At 38.2% G+C, this 23,532-nt stretch overlaps 1 protein-coding gene across 2 annotated transcripts; it reads left to right on the top strand.

Moving 5' to 3' along the window:
* Window positions 1-68: 68 nt before the first annotated feature.
* On the top strand, window positions 69-22,606 carry Dclre1a (DNA cross-link repair 1A). 2 transcript variants are annotated; one of them, XM_046449711.2, is made up of 10 exons: window positions 69-215; window positions 698-1,832; window positions 2,974-4,647; window positions 6,647-6,780; window positions 7,852-7,970; window positions 10,324-10,464; window positions 12,495-12,640; window positions 13,477-13,631; window positions 20,306-20,447; window positions 21,849-22,606. In XM_046449711.2, the coding sequence occupies exons 2-10, from the start codon at window positions 1,370-1,372 to the stop codon at window positions 22,007-22,009; spliced, it is 3,135 nt and encodes a 1,044-aa protein (XP_046305667.1). In that variant the 5' UTR covers window positions 69-215; window positions 698-1,369; the 3' UTR covers window positions 22,010-22,606. The 2 variants fall into 2 exon arrangements, with proteins under 2 accessions (XP_046305667.1, XP_046305668.1); XM_046449712.2 differs by having other exon boundaries at window positions 20,373-20,447; window positions 21,849-21,987.
* The last annotated feature ends 926 nt before the right edge of the window (window positions 22,607-23,532 follow it).

Raw genomic sequence — 23,532 nt, 5'->3', positions numbered from 1 at the left:
GGCCTGGGGTGGGGGTGCTTCTAGCTAGCTAAGGGACCCCTCCCCAACCCTCCATTTTGGAAACTAATAGGTTTCAAAACAAAAATAAAATAAATAAATCCGTAGAAGTTAAAAGGGCACTTTAAAATCTTCATTTAGAGTCCCACTTTTAGACTAAGATCAGCCGATTCGACACAGCTCTGGCAGCGAGAAGCAGTTCCCGCCAAGGACCAAAGGTAAAGGGATAGGAATGTCCTCGAGAGAGAAAGCTTTTTAAGTTGGGAATGACTGGCCAGTGGTTTTGACTTGTAACCAAAAGCTGTTTTGTGCCCCTGGGAGTGCTGAAAGTGCGGGCGCGAATAGACTGCCAGCCGAGCGGGCGGTGGGGGCGCGGAGGGCTTCAGGCGCAGCTGCAGCTGCTCGCTGGGTGCGGTGGCAGGTGGGTGGCCACGAGGGACTTCTGAAGGGGAGAGCTTTGACGGCAGTATTGGAGCTGGCTGCGCTTAACGTGGGGAGAGTTAAGGCCGCACTTGCTTCCTCGCAACCTCCAGAGTCCAAAGAGGAGGGTGGGAGGCCTCTGGCAAGGACCTCCAGAGGAGGCTGGTGGAGAAAGGGTCGTCCCCACTGCGGGACACAGAGCCTCTGTGGTCTGGAGTGCCCGAGTGTGACCTCAGTGTAAGCATCACTACCCGTATTTACACTTTGTTCACTGTTCAAGGTTTGTACCTTGCTAAAGGAGGAGGATACTGGACGGACCCAGCAAACTGCAGATGTTGAGCATCCTGGAGTCACGGATGAGGACACTAATCACACACTTACTTGATGACGGTGTGTCAAGTTTCACTAGTAAACTGAGGTAGCCAGTTAGTGTTTGGGACACTTGCTGAGCTCCTTGCCCAGAGACTGTACCTGAACTTGTGGTATTTGAACAATTGCCCACTTGAAAGAGAACTGACAGCAACTGCGTAACAGTTCTACAAAGGATTGTTTTAGGATAGTTTTGAACCTATACGTTCCATTAGGGCTTAATTTTCAAAGTATTGCTATTTTTATGAATCAAGTTCTGGAAAGGACCAAAATACCAGAATGAAATAACAGCTGCAGGTGAAAACTTTACAGGTGCTACTCCTGTGGTGGGTATTCTGAGTTTTGTTGTGGTATTAATAGAACAGAAGGTGTTCTTGGGCACAGGGTTTGTAGCTTACCAATGTGTTAGTTGCCAAAGCTTTAGGTTCCCATTGAGTTAGTAGATTTTTCATTACATTCAGTTTATTCCTCAGCAAAAAAAAAAAAAAAAAAAAAAATTGTAACAAGTTTAAAAAATTTGTGACAAGAAATGGACTTGATTTACTAAAGATTAATGCTTCTGTAATGGTAAAATCATTTTGCCATGATAGAAGACATGTTTTTGGAAGAAGACATCTGGGAATACAAATCTAAAAGAAAACCAAAACTAGGACATCCAAATAATTGCTCTGAAAATATTCCAAAATCGGTTGAAAAAGCAAAAGATGGGAAATACCAGTCAAGAGGAAAAGGAAACAAAAAGAGAAACAAAGAAGCTAAAGGAAGGGTGGACTGTGAAATGTGCCTTGGAGAAACAAATTCCCAGACTTCTGTATCTTCTAGTCAGAATTCAAGTTGTGGAGATGGTGTTCAACAGTCCCAAGACCAGGAGACTACTCCAGGAAGGCACGGAAGAACTCAAAAGCTCAAGCAAGTGTCCCCAAAGACACGTCCAGTTCATGATGGGTACTGCCCATACTGCCAGATGCCTTTTTCCTCATTGCTAGGCCAAACACCTCGATGGCATGTTTTTGAATGTTTGGATTCTCCACCATTGTCTGAAATAGGTAAGGTTACAAAAAAAGGTAAGAGTCTCTAAGTCGTCTAAAAGGCCTGCATGAAGTCAGATGTGTCTGCTCAGTGAAATGAGCAAGACAAGCAATAAACCAAAAGAAAGATGAGACACTATCCCAGGTGATGATATCATTGCAAAGAAAGTTACAACCCTGAAAACAGCTTTTTGTTTGTTTGTTTTGCTTGTTGTGTTTGTATGTGTCTGTTTGGGGGGTCAGGGGGAGGCGAGGAAGGTAGGTAGTACTGGGAATTTAACCCAGGGAGCTCTACCACTGAACTATATATCCCCGGCCCTTTTTTATTATTATTTTGAGACACTGTCTCATTAAATTGCCCAGACTGATCTCAAACTTTCAATTCTTCTGCTTCAGCCTCCCAAGTCACTGGGATTATAGGTGTGCACCATGACACCAAACCTAAATACAGTTTAAATGTATTTTTACTTTTTCATAAAGGTGTCTGAACATCTCAATTATTTTTCATAAATGTTAATTGAACCCTTACTGCACTAGGTACTTTCATTCTTTATACTTATTTGATTCACAATGAACGTATAAGGTAGGTGATACTGAAATTTTATAGATAAGGGCTCTTAAAAGTTACATATCTTGGCCAATTTATTATGTTTTTGGGAACTGTACAGAAAATACATCCTGGTTTCTAAATATGATTGTGTTGTATTCATCAGGCTAGTGTATAGGAAGGAGTCTTAGTTGATTAAGATGTAATAACGAAAAATGTGCCAAATAACCGAAATAATGCTATGTGTTAGTTATCTTTAAACTTGAAGGTCATATTTAACATGTAGAAAATTCTACTTTAAATATATGAAGAGTTGAATGACATATTTTAAGGTCATCTTAATTTTTTTGAGAAAAAGATTATTTGAAAAGCAATTTAAAAGAGTATTTGATTTTAATATAATAAACTGATAAATACTAGCTTGCAACACGATGCTGAATTGTATCAGTATTTTTATGCTGATCTCTTTATTGTGCAGTTAACAATATCTATCCTTGGAAGTCCTCAAGTCCTTAAAGGAGGACCAATGGTTTTCCACTGGTAGGTTACTTTGTAGTATTGATACTGTCAAAACTTACCCTGTAATACTTTTTTCTTCATTGAAATTTTCAGAGTGTCCTGAAGGCCTTCTGTGTACCTCAACAATTCCTTCTCATTATAAGAGATACACTCACTTCCTGCTTGCTCAAAGTAGGGCTAGTACTGATCCATTTAGCAGCCCGTCACATGTGGCAGGTGGGAGTTTCAGTGAGACCCAGCCAGGCTTTTCTTGTAGCCTAGAGGAAAGATGGTCTCTGCATCAGAAACAAACTGAGAACTTAAAAAACATTTCAGATGATCCCTTGTTGATGACACAGTGTCTAAAAAAGTCTCAGCCTCCAACTGAAACCAATAAAAAGATTTCTTCTACAAATAGTCAGACCTCGAAGCAAGCTTTACATTTTACAGCATTTGTTAAGAATGACAAACTGGTAAGAGCCGGTTTGCCTTTTGCTGGGGCAGAATTAGACAGCCACAACAACTCACAACGCACACATTTGCCATTGCCAGAAAATGACTTTGGCAGCTGTGAAATCTCCTATTCTCCACTTCAGAGTGACGAAGAAACTTATGATATAGATGAAAAGCTGGATGATTCACAACAGGAACTATTTTTTTCTGAGAGTTCTAAAGATGGCAGCCTAGAAGAAGATGATAGTTCTACCAGTTTTAAAAACCTCCCTGGTCCCTTCCTGAAGGACCTGGAGGAGAGCTGCCCCAAAGTGAATAGCTTCTTAACCCAGCAGAAGAACACTAAAGAATTGTATAAGTGCAGTGCTCTAAATTCTTCTCAACTTAGCTCCCAAACAGAGTGTAGTATTTTATATGATGATCCAGAATATGCTGATGGGCGATTTTTATTGTCTTCACCTGCATTAAGAGGGGAGCCTGCTGCTTCTAATTGTCAGACCACTAAAGCAAAGCCTGGTGAGCCAGACTTTCACGCATCTCAACCAAATAAACAGAAACAGGTGATTGAAAACCCAACTGTACCACTACTTCAGAGTAAGATGTCAGAACCTTTTGGAAGCCAGGGAGGAGAGTGTTTTCCTTTGACCCAAAGTAAAATTAGACAACTAACAAGTGAGAACTTCTGTACTAGAAATGATGCTAACTCTCCACATTTCTGCAGAAAGGTATTGGATGGTATGCTAGATGGTGGCGTTACAGTTTTGAATACAGGAAAAAAATCAAGTACACCTGCTACTGCTAAGTCTCCTTTGAAGATATTGCCCTCTGATCCTAAGTGCAATGAAAGACATCCTTCTACCAAGGTAATGAAGCAGATGGATATAGGTGTGTATTTTGGACTACCACCGAAAAGAAAAGAAGAGGAATCACTGAGGGAAAGTGCAATAGATGGGATGAACTTAAATCCCATTGTAAGTCCTAATGGAAAGAGGTCCCGGCAGTGCAAGAGGAAAGCAGAAAAATCTTTAAGTGATTTAGAATTTGATGCAAAGGACTTAAATGAGAGTCAACTTTCTGTGGACCTGCCTGCTGAGAGGTCACAGCGGCAAAGAAAAAGACATAAAAAGTCAAATTCACCACAGGAAAGAGCACGCGGAAAGAGGTCAGGCTACCTTATTAACAATACAGAATTGGGAACAACCAATTCTAGTGAAGACAATACCTTCAAAAAATCGGCTCATGGAAGGCTGCAAAGAGGTTACATGAGATTTTCAGACTCAGCTAATGCAGGGGAATTAAGAAAAAAGACATGTCCCTTCTATAAGAAAATACCTGGTAAGTTGGAACATCAGTGCTCAATTTATCAAAGACCCCCAATTTTTTAACTTAACATTCATTTTCTTATGTGTGTGTGTGTGTGTGTGTGTGTGTGTATATATATATATATATATATATATATATATATATATGGAAACGCTTTGTGCACTCTGTGTTTGCTTTTCATGATACTTCATGAGTCTCTAATATAATTTTCTTTTTTTTCTCTTTTTGGTACTCGGAGTCAAACCCAGGGGTGCTTCATTATTGAGCCACATCCCCAGGCCTTTTTATTTCTGTTTTGTGATAGGATCTCACTAAGTCATTTAGGGCCTCACTAAGTTGTTGAGGCTAGCCCTGAACTTGCAATCCTCCTGCCTCAGCTTCCCTAGTTGCTGGGATTACACGGTTGTGCCACTGCACCTGTTAGTTTCCTTTTTCTTATTTGCTTTTTATTGTTATTCCATTAATTCAGCAAACTTTTATTGAATATATTCTGCATACAAGTTACTATGCTAGTTCGGTACATATTACAGATTACAGACAGACGAGTAGAGATTGAGGAAAGGCTCTAAGTTACTATTATGGATAAAAGGCAGTGTCTAAGCACTTGTGAGAAATATGAAGTCCTTTAAAGAAGAGAAATCCTATAGGTTGTACCTAAAAGTGCCAAACATTCTAAAACCATATTAGAACTTTCCCTGCCTTTTCATATTTTTGTAATTTTTTTCTGCCTTCACAGATGAGTTTATAGAAAAATGTGTAGCAATTTTTTATTATATGTGTATGTGGTACTGGGGATTGAACCCATGGATTCTTTACCGCTGATCCACATTCCCAGCCCTTTCTGTTTTTACTTTATTTTGAAACAGGGTCTCACTAAGGTATTAAGGTGCATAGGGTCTCACTGAGTTGCCAAGGCTGACCTTAAATTTGGCATCCTCCTCCTGAGCCTCCTGAGCCTCTGGGATTACAGGCCTGTACCACCACACCTGACTATGAATTTTATTATTGAAGAAATCCATAATTATTCTTAGAAGAATGTACAGTAAAGCAGCCAAAATATACTGGGTTTCAGAAGATTTCTGTTGAGGGGCTTTATTGATGTTTTGGAGCTATAATTTGTTCAATGTATCTGTGTAGAGAATAACACCAGTTTTATTTTTAATCATTGTATTATTTAATGCCTTTCTGGACTTTAAGTAAGCCACGTGTCAAAAGCCTCTAGAAGTGTGAAAGCTGCTTGTTTACTTGCTTGTCACCTGTCCTCACACATGGCTCTTCTTTTTTAAACACATTTGAGGACTTGTTTTCCTTGTTTCCTTATGAGAAAACTTTTGAGGCATTTTTTTCCCATTCAGACCCCATAATGAAGTTCAGATTATATATGTCCTTTTTTAAAAAATATCTTTACTTTGTTTGTTTATTTGTTTTTATGTGGTGCTGAGGATCGAACCCAGTGCCTCACATGTGTGAGGCCAGTGCTTTGCCACCGAGCCACAACGCAAGCCCCATGTTTGTTTGTTTGTTTTTGTTTTTTTTATATAGTGCTGTGGCCTTTAGAGGACCACAAACTTTTGTAAGATTTGGGATTATTTGGGGCCTCAACCATTTTTGGCCCCTTAGAAACATATCAATGCTGAAAATTCACCTTTCAGAATTTCCAAAACATTCTCCTTTTGCTGTTTTGCAGAAGTAAAGGATTTGAGGTGCCCAGTAAATGTTGTAAAAGCATTACAAAGAACTAATTGGTTTGTGATTGGTTTAAATTGTTTAAAATTTTATTTATTTGGTGGAGTTATACACACACGAAAGTCACTATACTGGAATATTTAGGAGAAACTTGCAAGACTTATTCTCACCTTTTACTAAATTTATGCAGCATAAGTTTTTAAATAATTATGGTTAATAGGAAATGAGGTGTGAAAAGAATAGGTGTTCAGCATCTGTGGTCAGATCAGGTGTCGCTGATATCCCCGTTGTTGGTTCACCCAGCCTGGTGGTGCTTTCCTTGCAGGAACCAGCTTCACAGTTGACGCCTTTCAGTACGGTGTGGTGGAAGGCTGCACGGCCTATTTTCTCACCCATTTCCATTCTGATCATTATGCTGGATTGTCTAAAAACTTCACATTTCCAGTCTATTGTAGTGAGGTAAGTTTTCATATTCTAAGTTCCAACTTTATAGACTGCTGCAGATTTTTAAGCAATTTGGTTACAAGAGGAATAATTAAATGGTTAAGACCTATCATTGTAGTAGGAAAGATATAAAAGAACAGATTCCAAGGTTTTAAAGGTTCTAAAATGAAATGAGTTAAAATCAGCAGTTATAGTCCATTTTTAAAAAATGCGTTTTGTTACATGAGGAGAATAGACAGACTATATGACATGTCGCACTTAAAAAAAACAAACAGATTTCATTCAGTGAATGCTCTTTGAGTGCCTAAATAGGTATAAAAGGCAAAACACCTAACTTTAAAGAGCTTAAGCCTGCAGGGAATTGGTGTTTTAATAAAAAAATGGAGTGCCTAGGACTAGGGAGAAGAGAGATTTTTACTGTGTCACAGGCCAAGGTTAGAGAATGACATTTCATGTGAAAGAGATGCTTTGAACTAATTATTAAAAGGTGAAGACTTTAATCCCTATCACTAAAGGCTTTAGCTGGGATTTTATTTAGTATTCACAGCATTTAGTAAGTATCCTGTTTTTCTTAGTGAAGCTACCTGAGGCTTGCTGAGGTTAAGTGGCATGCCCAGGTCACACAGCAAGTAATGGCAGAGCCCAAATTTAAATGAAGGTATGTCTGATCACAGAATGAGGCAGAGAAAAGAGAAGAGAACTTTCCAATGAGAGAGTAGAATTTGTGTAAACGCAGACACCTCAGAAATATACCTATTCTAGACTCTTCAGAAAATTCAGAAAGTCTGGAACACACTATGGGGAACCTCAGGAGACAAGCCCATAGCAATGGCAGGGCCCAGATAAGGGTTTTGCGCATGGTGCTGGGAATGATGGGCCTTTCACAAGTGAGGGAGGGCCGGTGTGGATGTTCAAGTAGAAAAGTGACAAGTTGTTTTAGAAAGGCCCTTCCTGACATTGTAGAGGGTTTACATGAATAGAAGTGTGAAAACGGGAGATTATTAAGATGTTGTAATTCTGAATTAGATATGAAACAAAATATGTAGTGTTTTGCTGTGTCAGAAGTAAGCACATCCTGTTTTGTAGATAACTGGAAACTTGTTGAAGAGTAAGCTTCATGTGCAAGAACAGTATGTCCATCCATTGCCGATGGACACTGAGTGTTTGGTGGATGGTGTCAGGGTTGTTCTACTTGATGCCAATCAGTGAGTATTACAGTCACCTTAATAATGGTTCATTTAAAAAAATATATTCAAAAGGAAATCACATTGGCATGGGTATTTAAGACCTTTTCTGTTAGAACTGGAATGCCTGGTGCTTCTTAAAACTCCAGTAAAAGATGTTTCCACTTGTTAAAAAAATGTCCCCAATTACAGAATCAGAGAGTAAATATAGAGAAATCCTCTAAATGTTGCCTAACCCTTATTTTAATTTAATGGTTTTTCTTTTCAGTGCTAGCAATTGAACCCAGGGCCTTGCACATGCCAGACAAGCACTCTGCCCTGAACTGTATTCCCAAATCACTATACTTGACATATAAGACTCCATCTTTTTTTTTTTTTAAATACTTTCACATCTTGGTCTTCAAAAGATAACCTTTTGACCAGGAGCAGCGGCCCATTCCTAAAATCCCAGCAACTGGGGAGACTGAAGCAGGAGGCCAGACTAGCAATTTAGGGAGACCCTAAGAAACTTTGCAAGACTCTGTCTCAAAATAAAAAATTCAGAGCTGAGGGTGTAACTTGGTGGTAAAGCACCCCTGGGTTCAATCCCCAGTACCAAATAAAATTAACAAATAAATAAATACCTTTTGCAATTTTCTTTAATATCATTTATATAAACCAAGAGCTCACACTCCATTTACATACTAGGGGATTAGTTGCACTACCATGCCCAGTATCCCCACTGCCACTTTTAAATTAAGAAATCCACCAGGCTTTAGATATTAAAGATGTAAATTGGACCTGGTACTGCACTCGTGTAATCCCACCTACTCCAAAAGCTGAAGCAGGAAGATTACAATTTGAGGTCAGCCTGGGCAACTACTTAACGCCCCTATCTAAAAATAAGAAGTAAAGAGGCCTGGGATATAGCTCACAGAGCGCTTGCCTAGTGTGTGTTGAGTCCCTGGGTTCTATCCCAGTACTGGGGGAAAAAATGATTCAGATTTTTCTTTCTTGGAAATTATTTCAACTCCCCCACCCCCACTTTTAAATGTCAAGTGCTGATGTTAGGGGTGGGGGCCACTAATCCTTGGGTGCCAGTTCTTGTGACTCCACTGGAAAGAATTTGAGTGAAACATACAGTAGGAAGCGAAGGTTTAATAGCGTGAGAAGCTGGATAGTGTGCAACATGGGGACTACACAGACCGCCTGGAGAGGGGCCGTGCGGTGCTCACAGAGTTGGGGTTTTTAAGGAAATTGCGTCCCTTATTCTTGCCTCAGTTTTCCTGTCCCCTTTAATTGCTTCATTACCCTTAGCAAACTTTCTCTGTCGGGGTCTTAATATTCTGGATGACAGGGCAGTTGGGTGGTTGTGACATGGTTTTTGGTGATAAGGAAGGGTTCCAGTAACTTGGTTGCAGGAGATGGTGTTGACATTTTCTGGAAACCGTGGTTCCTCTTTAGGAGTTCAATAACTGTAGCTGAGGGGAGGTCTTGACATACCAGACGCCACTTCTCTGATGTTCTTCTGTTTCAGTGAGGATCCCTAGGATTTTAAGTCATGATTCCCCGAAGGGATTATAATTCTCTACAGCTTGGGGAAGGTTGGGCATTCCAGCTCTCGTTCCCAAATGCTGCTGGCTTAGATAAGTTTTCCTGCTGTTCCTATTTTATGATTCCTGTTTTTCTTGGTGCATAGGCCTGATATGTGTCCTTCATTGTCCTTTCCCTCTGCCCACCTATTCATGGCTAACTAACCTACCTAATACTATCAGCACTCATGTTCCCATAATACATGACTCTGCTTCTTTTCACTTTTCCTAGGATGTTAGTTAGCTCCTGTTCTGTTGAGAGCAGAGAAGTTTAGGGAAAGAAGACAGACTAAATCCAAGTTTCCTAAAATCCAGGCCAATGCTTATACTTGGGGTTGCTTTCCTTCAAGTTTTTGTCTGCTAGCTCTGCTGCTATTCATCATTTTAAGTTCTGAGTTTTTGAGCCAGCTTTATTGAGGTGTTCACCAGAGATTACATAATTAGCATAACTATCTGATCAAGCTAGTATGGTGTAGCCTGTGCCTCAAGCCTACAAATATTTGTCTTATCAGACAAAATATACCAGGGGCTTAGAGCTCATTCCCCAGGCCAATGACCAGTCCTGAAGTTGGCTTTTCTTGGAAATGTGCAGGGTTTGAGCTTCTCCTGCCTGGGGAGTCAGGCCTTTCCTGCACACCGTTCTTTCTTCAACCTAAGTTTCCTTGAGTTCTGAGTGTTGCATTCCCTCTGAGCACAGTGTAGTGTCACTGTGGTCAGCTAATGGTTTGCTAACTCATGAAGAAGGTACCCTTCCTTTAGGTGCGGTGTCTTTTGTAATCTTCCCTAAGCATGTTTGTGTTCAGCTGCCCAGGTGCCACCATGATCCTTTTCTACCTTCCTAATGGTGCTGCTGTATTGCACACTGGAGACTTCAGAGCGGATCCCAGCATGGAGCGGTCTCTTCTTGCAGGCCAGAAAATCCACACGCTGTACCTAGACACCACGTAAGAGAGGCGTTCATTGAGTGCTTCTTTTTCCTGCTGATAGCATTTATTCTGTATTTTATGAATTTGCTTGGTAATTAAAATGATGGCTTAATGATGATTATTATTTTAAGGTATTAGCAGAGGAATGCTATTTGGAAAATATACACTTGAAAAAGAGCATATGTGGGACTTCATGTCTTAATTGATGATAGCTCAGTTTTTTCATAGTTCATTTAAAAAAATTTTTTTTTGTATTGAGGATTTAATCCAGGGTTGCTTTACCACTGTACTACATCCCAGCCTTTTCTATTGTTTTATTTTGAGACATGGTCTTGCTAACTTGCTGAGGCTGGCCTCAAACTTGAGATCCTCCTACTCTGTCTTCCAAGTCGCTGGGATTACAGGCATGTGCCACCACACCTGGCTATTTTTGAGTATGTTTATAGAACATCCTGTTACTGAAAGGAGGAAGAAAAACTGAAGAAAAATACCCTTATAGGTTATTCTTCCAAAGTGTCTGTGAACATGTCAGATAAAAACAGGAAAATGATGCCAAATTGCCATTCTGTTTCTGAGTATTGAAAGGTAACTTATAAGTGATAGTTTGAATTTTAACATAGTAGTACAAACCATTACATTTTAATTTATAAATAATCTATATATCAAGGTATAATTGACAGATAAAAGTAGTATATATCTCTGGTATATAGTGTGATATTATATACTATAATACCTCATCAATTTGTTATAAATTAATTCTATTAACTAGTTCAACCTGTTGGAAGAAGTTTAAATGGGATATTTTAATAAAAAATGGCCTTTCCACATCCAGTTTTCTTACAGTAACTGATTTTTTCCATTCTTTTATGTCTACTTTAAGTAGTAGATAAATTAAGAAAATAAGTGAAAGCCAGGCATGGCAGTGCATATCTATAATCCTAGCAGTTTGGGAGGCTGAGGCAGGAAGATCACAAGTTCAAGACCAGCCTCAGGAATTTCGCCAGACCCTGGGGGTTGGGATATAACTCAGTGGTAAAGCACCAATAGGTTAAATCCTCAGTACCCCCAAAAGAAAGAAACGAAAGAAAGTTAGAAAACATTGTTACATAGTTCTAAAGAAAATTCTGTATTTCATCATGAGTGTTGATAGGAGAAAGGACTGAATTTTTCCCTCTTTTCTGGTGATTGACTAGCAAAAGTGATTTTGAAAATTGGGGAAAATGTATTTATTGGGTATTTGTAATTTATTACATTTTAGTGAAATAGTGCTTACCTTTCATCTCAAAATATGTATAGATAGTATTTTAAAATTAATCTTTCACTGGGTGTTAGTCTGTTTAGGCCCAACTGGATCTTTTGTGTTCCTTTAATTCTATATATATTTCTGTATCTGCAAGAAGAGATAGTATCAACCATGTAACTATGAATTGATCTAAACATTAAATTCATGTTTACTTTCATTATTTTAAATTCTTTAGTCCACATATAATCCCTATCAGTAGTATTTTCTATGATAGTATTTGAGTTGGAAAGAAAAGATACTGAGAAACATAATCGATAGCTAAAATAGGAGACTGGCTAGAAATATTCTTAGAAGGAAAAACGTCTTGAGAAAGGCAATTTCTTTGAAGTTGATAAAAGAAATGTACTTGAGCACATGTCTATAATCCCAAAAACTTGGGGGGGCTAAGGGGAAGGATCACAAGTTTGAGGCCAGCCTTGGCTTTAGTGAGACCTTATCTCAAAACAGGAAAAATAAAATAAAGGGAGTGGTAAAGCACTCTTAAGTTCAATTCCTGTTACTAGGGGGAACAAAAAAAAGGAAAAAAATCCTTAAAAAGAAATGAAAACTCACAGTCCCCATCATAAATTAGCCATAACTTGTAGCAAATAACTTTAACTCCAGGAAGTGACATAACCATTGTGGTTTTAATATATTATACTGTTGTCATATGTGATTTGCTGCAGCTTATCTCCTAAAATAGCATCTATGTTAAGACCATAGCTTTCTTCTGCTCTTTTAATAAGTACCATATTTCCATATTAAGCTATTGCAGCCCAGAGTACACCTTTCCGTCTCAGCAAGAAGTTATCCAGTTTGCCATCAACACCGCCTTTGAGGCTGTAACTCTAAACCCCCGTACTCTGGTTGTCTGTGGCACTTACAGTATCGGAAAAGAGAAAGTCTTCCTAGGTGGGTGGTAGCTGTATCTAATTTACATTAACGTATTATAAACACCAGATTCTTTTTGCATAAAGCCCTGTCAGTGTCTACTCCTGCATTTGTACATATTTTCTGAAATTATCCCATATTATCTTTGAAGTTGAAGAAAGATTCATAATATTTGATACATTTAAACTTTGAAAGGCTCAACTTTATTGAAACATTTGATGAATATGTTTATCTTAGTACTTATAAGATATTTATAAACAAGTGCCCATGTGACATTATTATTTTCATTAACTTTGAAGTAATGCATAGTTGTATCATCCTTTGAGGATACCTGCCAGTTAACTTTTGTTGCTTTAACTATGTATATATTACACTAGTTTGTCTAGGAGATATTGTTCTAATTTTGTGGGGTACTTTGATTTCTTCTTAAGTGTGATCACATTATCTCAATCATTAAGATATGAAGTGTTAACCTAACATGGTGGTACACGCCTGAAATCCCAGTAACTCTGGAGGTTGAGGCAGGAGGATTGCAAGTTTCAGGCCAGCCTCAGCAACTTAGTGAGGCCCTGTCTCAAAATAAAAAATAAAAAGGACTGGGGATGTAGCTTAGTGGTAGAGCATCCCAACCCCCAGTACCAAAAATAAAATAAAAAGTAAGTTCTTTGGCATTATCACAATTTATTTCACACAGATAAATAATTAAATGATTCAGCCACTTAGAGATATAGTAAATGTACAAATGTTTTGAATTTGTTTTTGATAAATTCTTATTTTAAAATGTGATTAAATTACAATTTTATGATTTTTCCATATGCCGTAATGTTTCTGTCTTTAACCTTTTGTTTTGCCTGTAGCTGTTGCTGATGTTTTAGGTTCAAAGGTGGGCATGTCCCGAGAAAAGTTTCAAACATTGCAGTGCCTCAATATGCCTGACATTAATCCCCTCATCACCACAGACATGTGGAGTTCATTGGTCCACCTTCTCCCAATGATGCAAATTAATTTTAAGGTAAGGACTCAAGAGAAATGTTTTTTAGGGTGAACCAGAAAAAGATCTAATGATCATAAACTAGAATCCTATTTTACTTGCATATAACTTCAAGAAATTCAGTTATAATGAAATCACCTATTTTAAAATTTGCCTTAGAAAGTCTTTCAAGGGAATTCTAAATGTTTTTAGTTCTTCTGAATATGTAACTCTAAAAAGTAGTTTGTGTGCCAGGTGTTTAGAAAATAAAGAACTGTCATACAGGAAGGAACAGAAATAGAAAAGAATGCATGTGTGGTTCATTGAATCCTGCATGTCAAGATCACTTTCCAGTTCTTTCTGGGTGGGTGGTAGAAGTGAGGGGAGAATTCTGAGTTCTTACTTCAGGTCTGTTCTGTTCTGTTCCATATTAATATTAAACCTCTGTAACATTGGTGTGTGTTGAAAATTTACTTATTGAGGATTAGATCAAATAGTGGAAGTTCCTGAGAGGAAGTTCTAGCATTAGTTCTTGGTTATAAACTGAGGCACATATGACACAGCCTTACTGTGATTTGGGGGCTTGTCTGTCAGGTTTGTTTACATAAAGAGATTTATTCCATATATTTACATTTTGATACTCGTCAATGGAATATTTCGAAAAATACTGAATATTTTGTATTAAACACAATTCAGAACATAACGCACAAAGAAATATGTTTTTACTTTTGCTCTAATATTTGTAAAGTAACTTTTTTGGAACTTTTTGAAATGGGATGCTAATTACTATTTCTATCTCTGTTTTATAAATAATAATACGTTGTGTAAAGAAAATGAATGTTAATCCTTGATTAGGGAAATTCTTTCTGGTCTAACTACTCCTTTTTTCTGTGAGACTAAGGAGAACTATTTATGGCCTATTTTCATGAGTATGTGTAATCCATAAAAATTTTAGGCATGCCTGGCATTTGTCCTAGCACATCTGTAATCCCAGGGACTTGGGAAGCTGAGGCAAGAGGATTGCAAATTTGAGGCCAGCCTCAGAAATTTAAATGAGGCCCTAAGCAAATTTAGCAAGACTCTGTCTCAAAAGTAAAACAATGTTTTTTTAAAAAAAGGGCTGGGGATGTGATTCAATGATAAAGAGCCACTAGGTGAAATCCCTGGTACAAAAAAAAAAAAACCCCAAACCCAACAATTCAGGCACAATCAAGCCAGAGTATTGTCCATTATTTCTCCCCTACCCCAGTACTGGGAATTATACCCAGGGGTGCTCTACCAGGGTGTTCTTCCACTGAGCTATATCCCTATTCCTTTTAATTTTTTTTTTATTTTTTAATTTGTCATGATAAATTCCCCATGCTGGCTGGAGACTTGAGATCTTCTTTCATAGTCTACCTTGTCACTGGAATTACAGGCATGTGCCACTATGCCTGGCTTGTCCATTGTCCATTGATGGTTTTGTTTTTGTTTTTTGTTTTTTGGTACTGAGGATTAAACCCAGGGGTGCCCACTGAGCTATTTCCCCAGTACTTTTTATTTTCTATTTTGAGACAGGATCTCACTAAGTTGCTGAGTGTCTTGCCAAATTGCCGAGGCTTTTCTCAAATTCAGGATCCTCCTGCATCAGGTTCCACAGTTGCTAGGATTATAGGCGTGCACCACTGGGCCAGGCACCTGATGTTTAATCGAGACTTGCAGATGTATTTTAAATGTGGGAGGCAATTAGTGTGAAGACTAATGAGATGTCATCAGTCATAAGGATGTCCAGTAATATCCTGAAAAGGGTATAGCATATTTTAATCATTTTATTTTATAGTTTTATTTCCAAGTTTGTTTTTATTTTATAGTTTTTTTATTTTAAATTTATTTATTCTAATTTGTTATACATGATAGCAGAATTTTTCATGTCTGGTTGTACACAAAGTAGAGTCACACCATTCGTGTCTTCATACATGTACTTAGGGTAACGATGTCCATCTCATTCACCCATCTTTCCTATCCCCCTGCCCCTTCCCTTCTTGCTCCCTCCCCTTTGCCCTATCTAAAGTTCTCCATTCCTCCCTTGCTCCTCACCCCCAATCCCCATTATGGATCAGCATCCTCATAGAAAACATTCACCATTTGGTTTTGGGGGATTGGCTTACTGCACTTAGCTTAATATTCGCCAACTCCATCCATTTACCTGCAAATTCCATGATTTTATTCTCTTTTAATGCTAAGTAATATTCCATTGTGTGTATATACCACAGTTTCTTTATCCCTTCATCTACTGAAGGGCATCTGGGTTGGTTCCACAGTTTAGCTATTGTGAATTGTGCTGCTATATACATTGGCTGCATCACTGCTGTAGGCTGTTTTTAAGACCTTTGGGTATAAACCAAGGAATGGGATAGCTGGGTCAAATGGTGGTTTCATACAGAGTTTTCCAAGGAATCTCCATACTGCTTGCCAGATTGGTTGCACCAATTGGCAGTCCCACCAGCAATGTATGATAGCCCTTATCCCCCCACATCCTTGCCAACACTTATTGTTTTTTGTATTCTTAATATCTGCCATTCTGACTGGAATGAGATGAAATCTTAGAGTAGTTTTGATTTGCATTTCTCAATTGCTAGAGATGTTGAATGTTTTTTTCATATATTGTTGATTAATTGTATATGATCTTCTGAGAAGTGTCTATTTAGTTCCTTGGCCCATTTACTGATTGGGTTTTTAGTTTTTTTAGTGTTAAGTTTTTTTAGTTCTTTATATCCCTAGAGATTAGTGCTATATCTGATGTGCATGTGATAAAAATTTGCTCCCACTCTGTAGGTTCTCTTCACCTCACTGATTGTTTCTTTTGCTGAGAAGAAGCTTTTCAGTTTGAATCCATCCCATTTATTGATTCATGATTTTGTTTCTTATGCTATAGGAGTCTTGTTAAGGAAGCTGGGGCCTAATCTGACATGATGAAGATTTGGGCCTACTTTTTCTTCTATTAGGCTCAGGATCTCTGTGGTTAGCCATCAGGAAACTGCAAAGCGTTACCAGACCGAGACACCACTTGACATCCACTAGGAGAGCTGTAATAAAAGTGATGGTAACAATTGATGAGGATACATGGGATTGGAACCTGGATCTTTGCTGGTGGAATTTGAACTGGTGTAGCTATTTTGGGAAACAGTTTGGTAATTCCTTAAACCATATCATATGGGGTGGCCATGTGACCCAGCCATTTCATCCTGTATGCCCAAGAGAATTGAAAGCACACGTCTGCACAAAACTCCTATGGAAATGTTTATAGCAACGTTACCCATAGTAGCCCCAAAGTCAAAACAACCCAAATGCCCATCAAATAGTGAATGTTTAAATGAAATGTGATCTATGACTAGATCTATTCATAAAACAGAATATTATTCACCTGTAAATAGGAATGAAGTACTAATGCATCTGTAATATGATTGAACCTTGAGAACACTATGCCAGACAAAAGAAGCCGGACACTGAAGGCTACTTATTGTATGATCCACTTACATGAATTGTCCAGAACATTAAATCCCCAGACAGAAAGTGGGTTAGTGGTTCCCAGGGCTTGAGGGAGAGGAAATGGAGAATGACTGCCAGTGCTCAAGGTTTCTGTTCCAAAAGGGGATAGTGGTGATGGTTGCCCAGCTTTGTGAAAATACTAGAAACTGCTGAATTGAACTCTTAAAGGGTGGGGCATTTATCTGCCTGGAAGCCAAGGGGGGTTAAGAAAAGAATGAGGGTCAAGGAAATGAAGACAGGAAATACAGAGCATGTGCCCAGAAAAGGATTTGTTTGTTTATTAGAAACGAGGGTTTTTATATTGTGAGTCACAGGGAGAAATAGAAGATAACTGAGGAAGGCAGTGATTGATGAAGTAGGGTTTCTGAATGGGATTTGGAACACAGGTAGATTCATCAGCCCACGACTTTACAGGCTATTTTCTGATATATGTGGCCTTCTTTTAGACAGCTTGTATTTACAAGTCCAAACTGAAACAAGAATTAAATCTTCAAGCAGCTACAAACTCAAGAATTTTTATGTAAGAATTCAAACTGGTTTTAAGGATTCAGAAATGTTCATTAAATCTATATTTTTAATACTCATTGTCTGTATTTTGCCACTTCTAAGAACTTATGCTAAAAAAGGAGTCCTTTGTGACAAGATCCATCTGTGAAGCTCCCTGATGATGGGAGTTAGAGAAAGCTAAGAAAGGGCCGAGGATTTCCATTAAACCAGACCCAGAGGGCGGGGCTTAACAGATCCTCTGCCTTGGAGCCTGTCAGCCTCCAGAAGGTGATGTCTGTATCCTCTCTGCTCCTCCCTGATCTACCTGGCATAATCATGGAGCAGATGATTCCTCCATTAAAGTGTCCTGGTATTGATGATATTTTTTGAAGATTTCTTTTCTTCAAAACACAGATGTAGCAGAAGCTGTTGGTTATCATGGTGTTATATTTTAGTTAGTAATTAGATAATTTTTTTAATCAGCCAAAAATAATTTTATTGCATCAGAAGTGATGACTTTTTATGAAAAGATAAGCCTAATACAGTTTTCTGGGTATCCAAGGCCTTCCTAAAACCCTCTGAAAAGCTATAAAAAGTAATCCCTGGGTCCTGTTTATGCTATATGGTTGATTACCACTGCTGATTTAAACCTGATTGGCCAAATGTGGTAAAACATTTTAAAAACAATGATGCTATAGATGATTGTCTTCATACTGAAAAATAGTTCTAGTGACATTGCCAAAAGGACTTTTCTCACAAATTGGTTCAATAAGCAGAAATGGTCATAGAACAGAGATTTTGTGTCAACTAAACTGTTTATAATAAATTTCCTCACGAGAGTTTTTCTAAAATCATGGTAAATGGACAACTGGTAACTGTTGACAGTCTCTTCTGAAGGTTGGCTTGTATAACATCTTAAATTTATGTTTGTGGCGCTAGATTGCACCACATGGTGTTTTTGTGGTCACTGATTTGTTTCATAAAAAGCAGAAATTAGTTCTCTTTTTAAATTGTCCTGGGTGTTTTGAAGTAACAAATAGGAATGGTTGGGTTGATGACATATTTTGAAAATTGAACTCTGAGCTAATGGCATTTCATGTATAATTACACTAAAACCCAGTTTCCTGTCTTGTCCTTTCTCAGTGAAGGCAAGGGAGGGAGAAGACACTGGTTAGCTCAGGCTTAGACAACCAAGGCAGCAGCTTGAAACTTTGCAGAGAATATTGTAATGGAAGCTTATTTGTACATCCATCCATGCAAATTTATTCCTTCCTTCCTTCCTTCCTTCCCTCCCTCCCTCCCTCCCTCCCTCCTTCCTTCCTTCCTTCCTTCCTTCCTTGTAGTTAGTTAGAAATAGGACTGTTTTGTGGTAGATGCTCTTATATTGACCTCAAATTAATAAACAGGTAATTGATGCAAAAGAAAAATCCAAGGATTTTCATTTAATCGGTGAAGTCTATTTTATTATTAATCCATTCTAATGAATTATTGAATAATTGAAACTGGATGTTATTCTGGGCTGGGGATATAGTTCCATTGGTAGAGTGCTTGCCTCATATGCTGGATTCAATCCCCAGCCCCACCAAAACAAAAAAAAAAAAACTGAAACTGGGGTATTATTCTTAAAACTAAAAGTATTAAGATTTTTTTAAAAAAATCTCTCATGCCACTATTATCCCTAGTTGGATTTCTCTTAGCTCTCAAAGATTGAAGTTTGGTTATCAATTTTCTAAGAGTTTTATCAAATATCATTTATTGTGACTTTGGTTTGGAGTTCCATTCAAGATATAGTTTTTAGAATACTAGGGATTGAACCCAGAGACCCTCTGCCACTGAGCCACACTTCTAGTTTGTTTTTTGTTGTTGTTGTTGTTGTTTTTGAGACAGGCTCTCCTTAAATTGCCCAGGCTGGCCTTGAACTTGTGAATTTCCTACCTCATCCTCCCAAGTAACTGAGATTATGCATGTGTATGGGCATGGTAATGCCCAGCTCTATTCAAGATTTATAAAAGGAGCATATTACTTCCAATTATAGTGGCATAAAGAGTTTGAAATTTAATCTAGTTCATGTTTAAATGGTAGAAAGGTGTGACCACCTGAGAATAATGCTAATGTGATCTTTAAAATATATATCTGGAGTCTGGGGTTGTGACTCAGTGGTAGAAGGCTCGTCTGGCATGCATGAGGCACTGGGTTTGATTCTTGGCATCATACATAAGTAAAAAAATATTGTATCCACCTAAAATATATATCTGTGTTGAGTATAATGTCGCCCTCCTTACAAAATTCTATCCTCTGTCAGTTTATGTGTATGGAGTCGTGTGGGCACTGATGTTTACCATTAGTGATGTTAGAGTCTCTTGCAGTAGGATTTGGAGAGAGGTGTTTCTTTGCTTTTTTTTTTTTTTTTTTGAACTATCTGAGTTGTAATTTGCTTACATTTAATTACTCGGTGTTTCAAGTTGTTTCCTCATATTTTTTAACAGTACCTGAACTTGTTTAGATAAGCAAAGAAAAGCTGATATCTATTCAAAGATTCCATTTCTTTAGAAACATGGCTGCAAGGTCGTTGCAAGCCAGTCTTAGCAACTAAAAGCTTCTCGTGACCCTGCCAATGTGACATCTGTAATCATCCTGCTTAATTCCACATGACCCATCTCCATTGACTCCTGAATCAACGTGCTGATTTTTTTTTTAAACAGGGTTTGCAGAATCATTTGAAGAAGTATGATGGGAAATATGATCGGATTTTGGCTTTTCGACCCACAGGATGGACGCACTCTAGCAAGTTCTCCAGCGTAGCAGATATTACTCCTCAGACCAAGGGAAACATTTCAATATATGGTATATTATTAAATTTTCTCACATTTAATGTTTATAATCATTTGCATTTGTTAAAATCAACATCCCAAAGCCAAAACAAAACCAAGCACAAAATAATTTAACAATTCCTGAGGGTTATTTTTTGTTTATTTGCTTGTTTTGGGAGGGTATACTAGGTCTAAGAGGAGCTTTCCCATTGAGCTACATCTGCAGCCCTTTTTTGTTGTTTAATTTTTTTATTTTGAGACAAGGTCTTACTAAGGTTCTGAGTCTGATCTTTAACATGAACTTGCAGCCCTCCTGCCTCAGCCTCTCCTGGGATTACAGGCATGGATCACTGCATCCGGCAATAATTCAGGAGTTTTAAATCTCTCTACAACTCTAAACCTCTGTCTAGTCCATTGTACACTGATACAGAGGAGCTCAACCAATAGATAGGTATTGACAGATTATTTCCTTTGTGTGATCAATGATATTTAGGGGAAATTGCAGAACTACTGAAAGGAGGAACTCAGTGTCTATAAATGGAAGTCTAGATTATGCATGAAATTGTGAGCAGGAGGAGAATGGCTTAGATGTGGTGACAGCAGGAGGGACAGACTTGACTTTGGTGTTCCCCTCTCCTGGAGGGAGTTCACCATTGCCCGCAGAGCTGGCTTAGTTCCATGGACGGCTGGTGTCACCAGACCAGCGGCTTAACCTTCAGCCTCTGAAGACTCTAGCTGACTCAAAACAGGTCCTCCAACCCTTCTCTCTGGTATTTGATCTTTAATAAAGGAGATAAAGGGATTTTGAGGGTTTCATCTTTTTCTAATTGTTTATGTATGTAAAGCTTGGGACTAGGACCTGCTTACTTGTTCTAGAAGTCAAATCTCCTGCCTGCCATTCTTCACATTTGACTTATATTTCTTCAAGATTTTCCTGAAATCTATAGCTGAGTGAAGTTTTTTAAATAAATGAATAAAAATAAGAAAATCCCAATTAAGTGGGACTCTCTAGAAATGGATATTATTAAGTATATGCATAGGAAAGTAATGAGTTTTTTTCAGTGTTCTAAGTTTTATATTATTTTTAATGTTTTAATCTTTATTTTCTATAAAAATACCAAATTTTCTTATGAGAACTAAAGCACCAAGGAATTTGGACAATAATGCTCAGGATTACTTTTCTGTTTTATTTTGCACTCGAGAGCTTGTTTGGTTTTTATTTATTTAACTTTCCTATGTACATATATGAATATACCACAGTGAATTTCACCATCATGTACATCCATAAGAAATGAATTTAAAAAATAACTATGGGTAAATAGAAGAAAGATCAGTAGGGGGAAGCGGGCAGATAGTGGGAGAGGGAAGGGGAAGGAAAGCACTTTTTTATTAGTTTGATATTTAGTAGGCAATATCTTCACATTGGTCTTTTCAGGAATTCCTTACAGTGAACACAGCAGCTACCTAGAGATGAAGCGTTTTGTCCAGTGGCTGAAACCGCAGAAAATTATACCTACCGTAAATATTGGCACCTTGAAATCTCGGCACACAATGGAGAAATATTTTAAAGAGTGGAAATTGGAAGCTGGATATTGATGATACCGCCACAGAGGATTCAGCAGTAGTTAAGTTCCTTGGGTGTAGTTAGTAGTCAAATGGTATGAAATACATTTTATGTGAACTGCCCCATGAAGATCACATAATTTATTTTCTCATTTGTATTTGAATAAGATATTCATGGTGCTGAATGCCTCTCAGAATCATCAAAAGTAGCTGGGTACAGTGATACATTCCTGTAATCCCAGTGACTTGGGAGGATCAGGAGTTTGAGGCCAGCCTCAGCAACTTAGCAAGGCTCTGAGCAATTCAGGAGACCCTGCCTCAAAAATGGCTGGGATATAGCTTAGTGGTTAAGCATCCCTGGGTTCAATCCCTGGAGCCAAAAGAAAAAAAAAATTCATCAAAAATAACTGAATATCCTCAATTTCTTGCCTCTTCTTCCTTGGAGGCATTTATATTTCACATTATGGTTTAGGGGAGAAAACAAAGGCAGTTTTGGTGAGCAAAAGAATTCTAGTGATGGAAAAACTATACCGAAAGTATTATATACAAGTAATTATGTATCTTTGAAATTATGAAATAAAATTTTTTATATGATATATATTCTTAAATAAAAATTACTATAAAATTTGATAGAGTGTCTTTTGGTGGGTTTTGTCATTATTTTGTTTCCTTTTTCATAGACTTTTTTTTAAGAACAATTTTAGGCACAGAGAAAGATTGAGCAGAACAGGTTTCCATACCCCTAAACCCACATGTCCTCTCCCATTAAGAGCATCCCCCACCAGGAAGGTACTTTTGTGACAGTTAATGGACTTATATTGACATATCAGAAACACCTTGGTCCACAGTTTAACTGGGGCTCACTGTTGGTTTGGTACATTCTGTGGGTCTTGACAAACCTACGAGAGCACATCTATTATTACCGTATCATACAGAATTGTTACAGCGTTAGAAATTCTCTGCACTCTTCCTGTTCATCCCTTTCTCCCTCGTAGGCCGTGACAGTCACTGATCGTTCCACTGTCTCCACAGATTGGCCTTTTCCGACACGTCCTATGGTTGCAGTATTATACCATGTGCTTTTTCAGACTGGCTTTTTTCACTTAGCAGATAGTGGGAGAGGGAAGGGGAAGGAGAGCACTTTTTTATTAGTTTGATATTTAGTAGACCATGTCTTCACATTGGTCATTCAGGAATTCCTTACAGTGAACACAGCAGCTACAATTAGAAGAAGATGATAGGTCTGTGGCTCAGCGGCAGAGTGCTTGCCTAGTATGTGTGAGGCACTGAGTTCGATTCTCAGCACCACATATAAATAAATAAATAAAGGTCCATTGAAAACTAAAAAAAAAGAAAAAAAAAGATGAAATCCTCAAAATCCCTTTATCTCCTTTATAAAGATCAAGTACCAAAGAGAAGAGTTGGAGGGCCTGTTTTGAGTCAACTAGAGTCTTCAGAGGCTGAAAGTTAAGCCGCTGGTCTGGTGTCCTATCTTTTCCTGTCTGGATAGCTTCCCCCCACCCCTTAATGCTGAATCCTATTGCAGTGTCTGGATG

This window comes from Marmota monax, unplaced genomic scaffold (genome assembly GCF_021218885.2).
Source record: "Marmota monax isolate L192 unplaced genomic scaffold, Marmota_monax_Labrador192_F-V1.1 WCK01_AAM20220418_F8-fsc00004, whole genome shotgun sequence".
NCBI lineage: Eukaryota > Metazoa > Chordata > Mammalia > Rodentia > Sciuridae > Marmota > Marmota monax.
The sequence above is the reverse complement of the archived record's forward strand: the minus strand, read 5'-3'. Positions and strand labels throughout refer to the sequence as shown.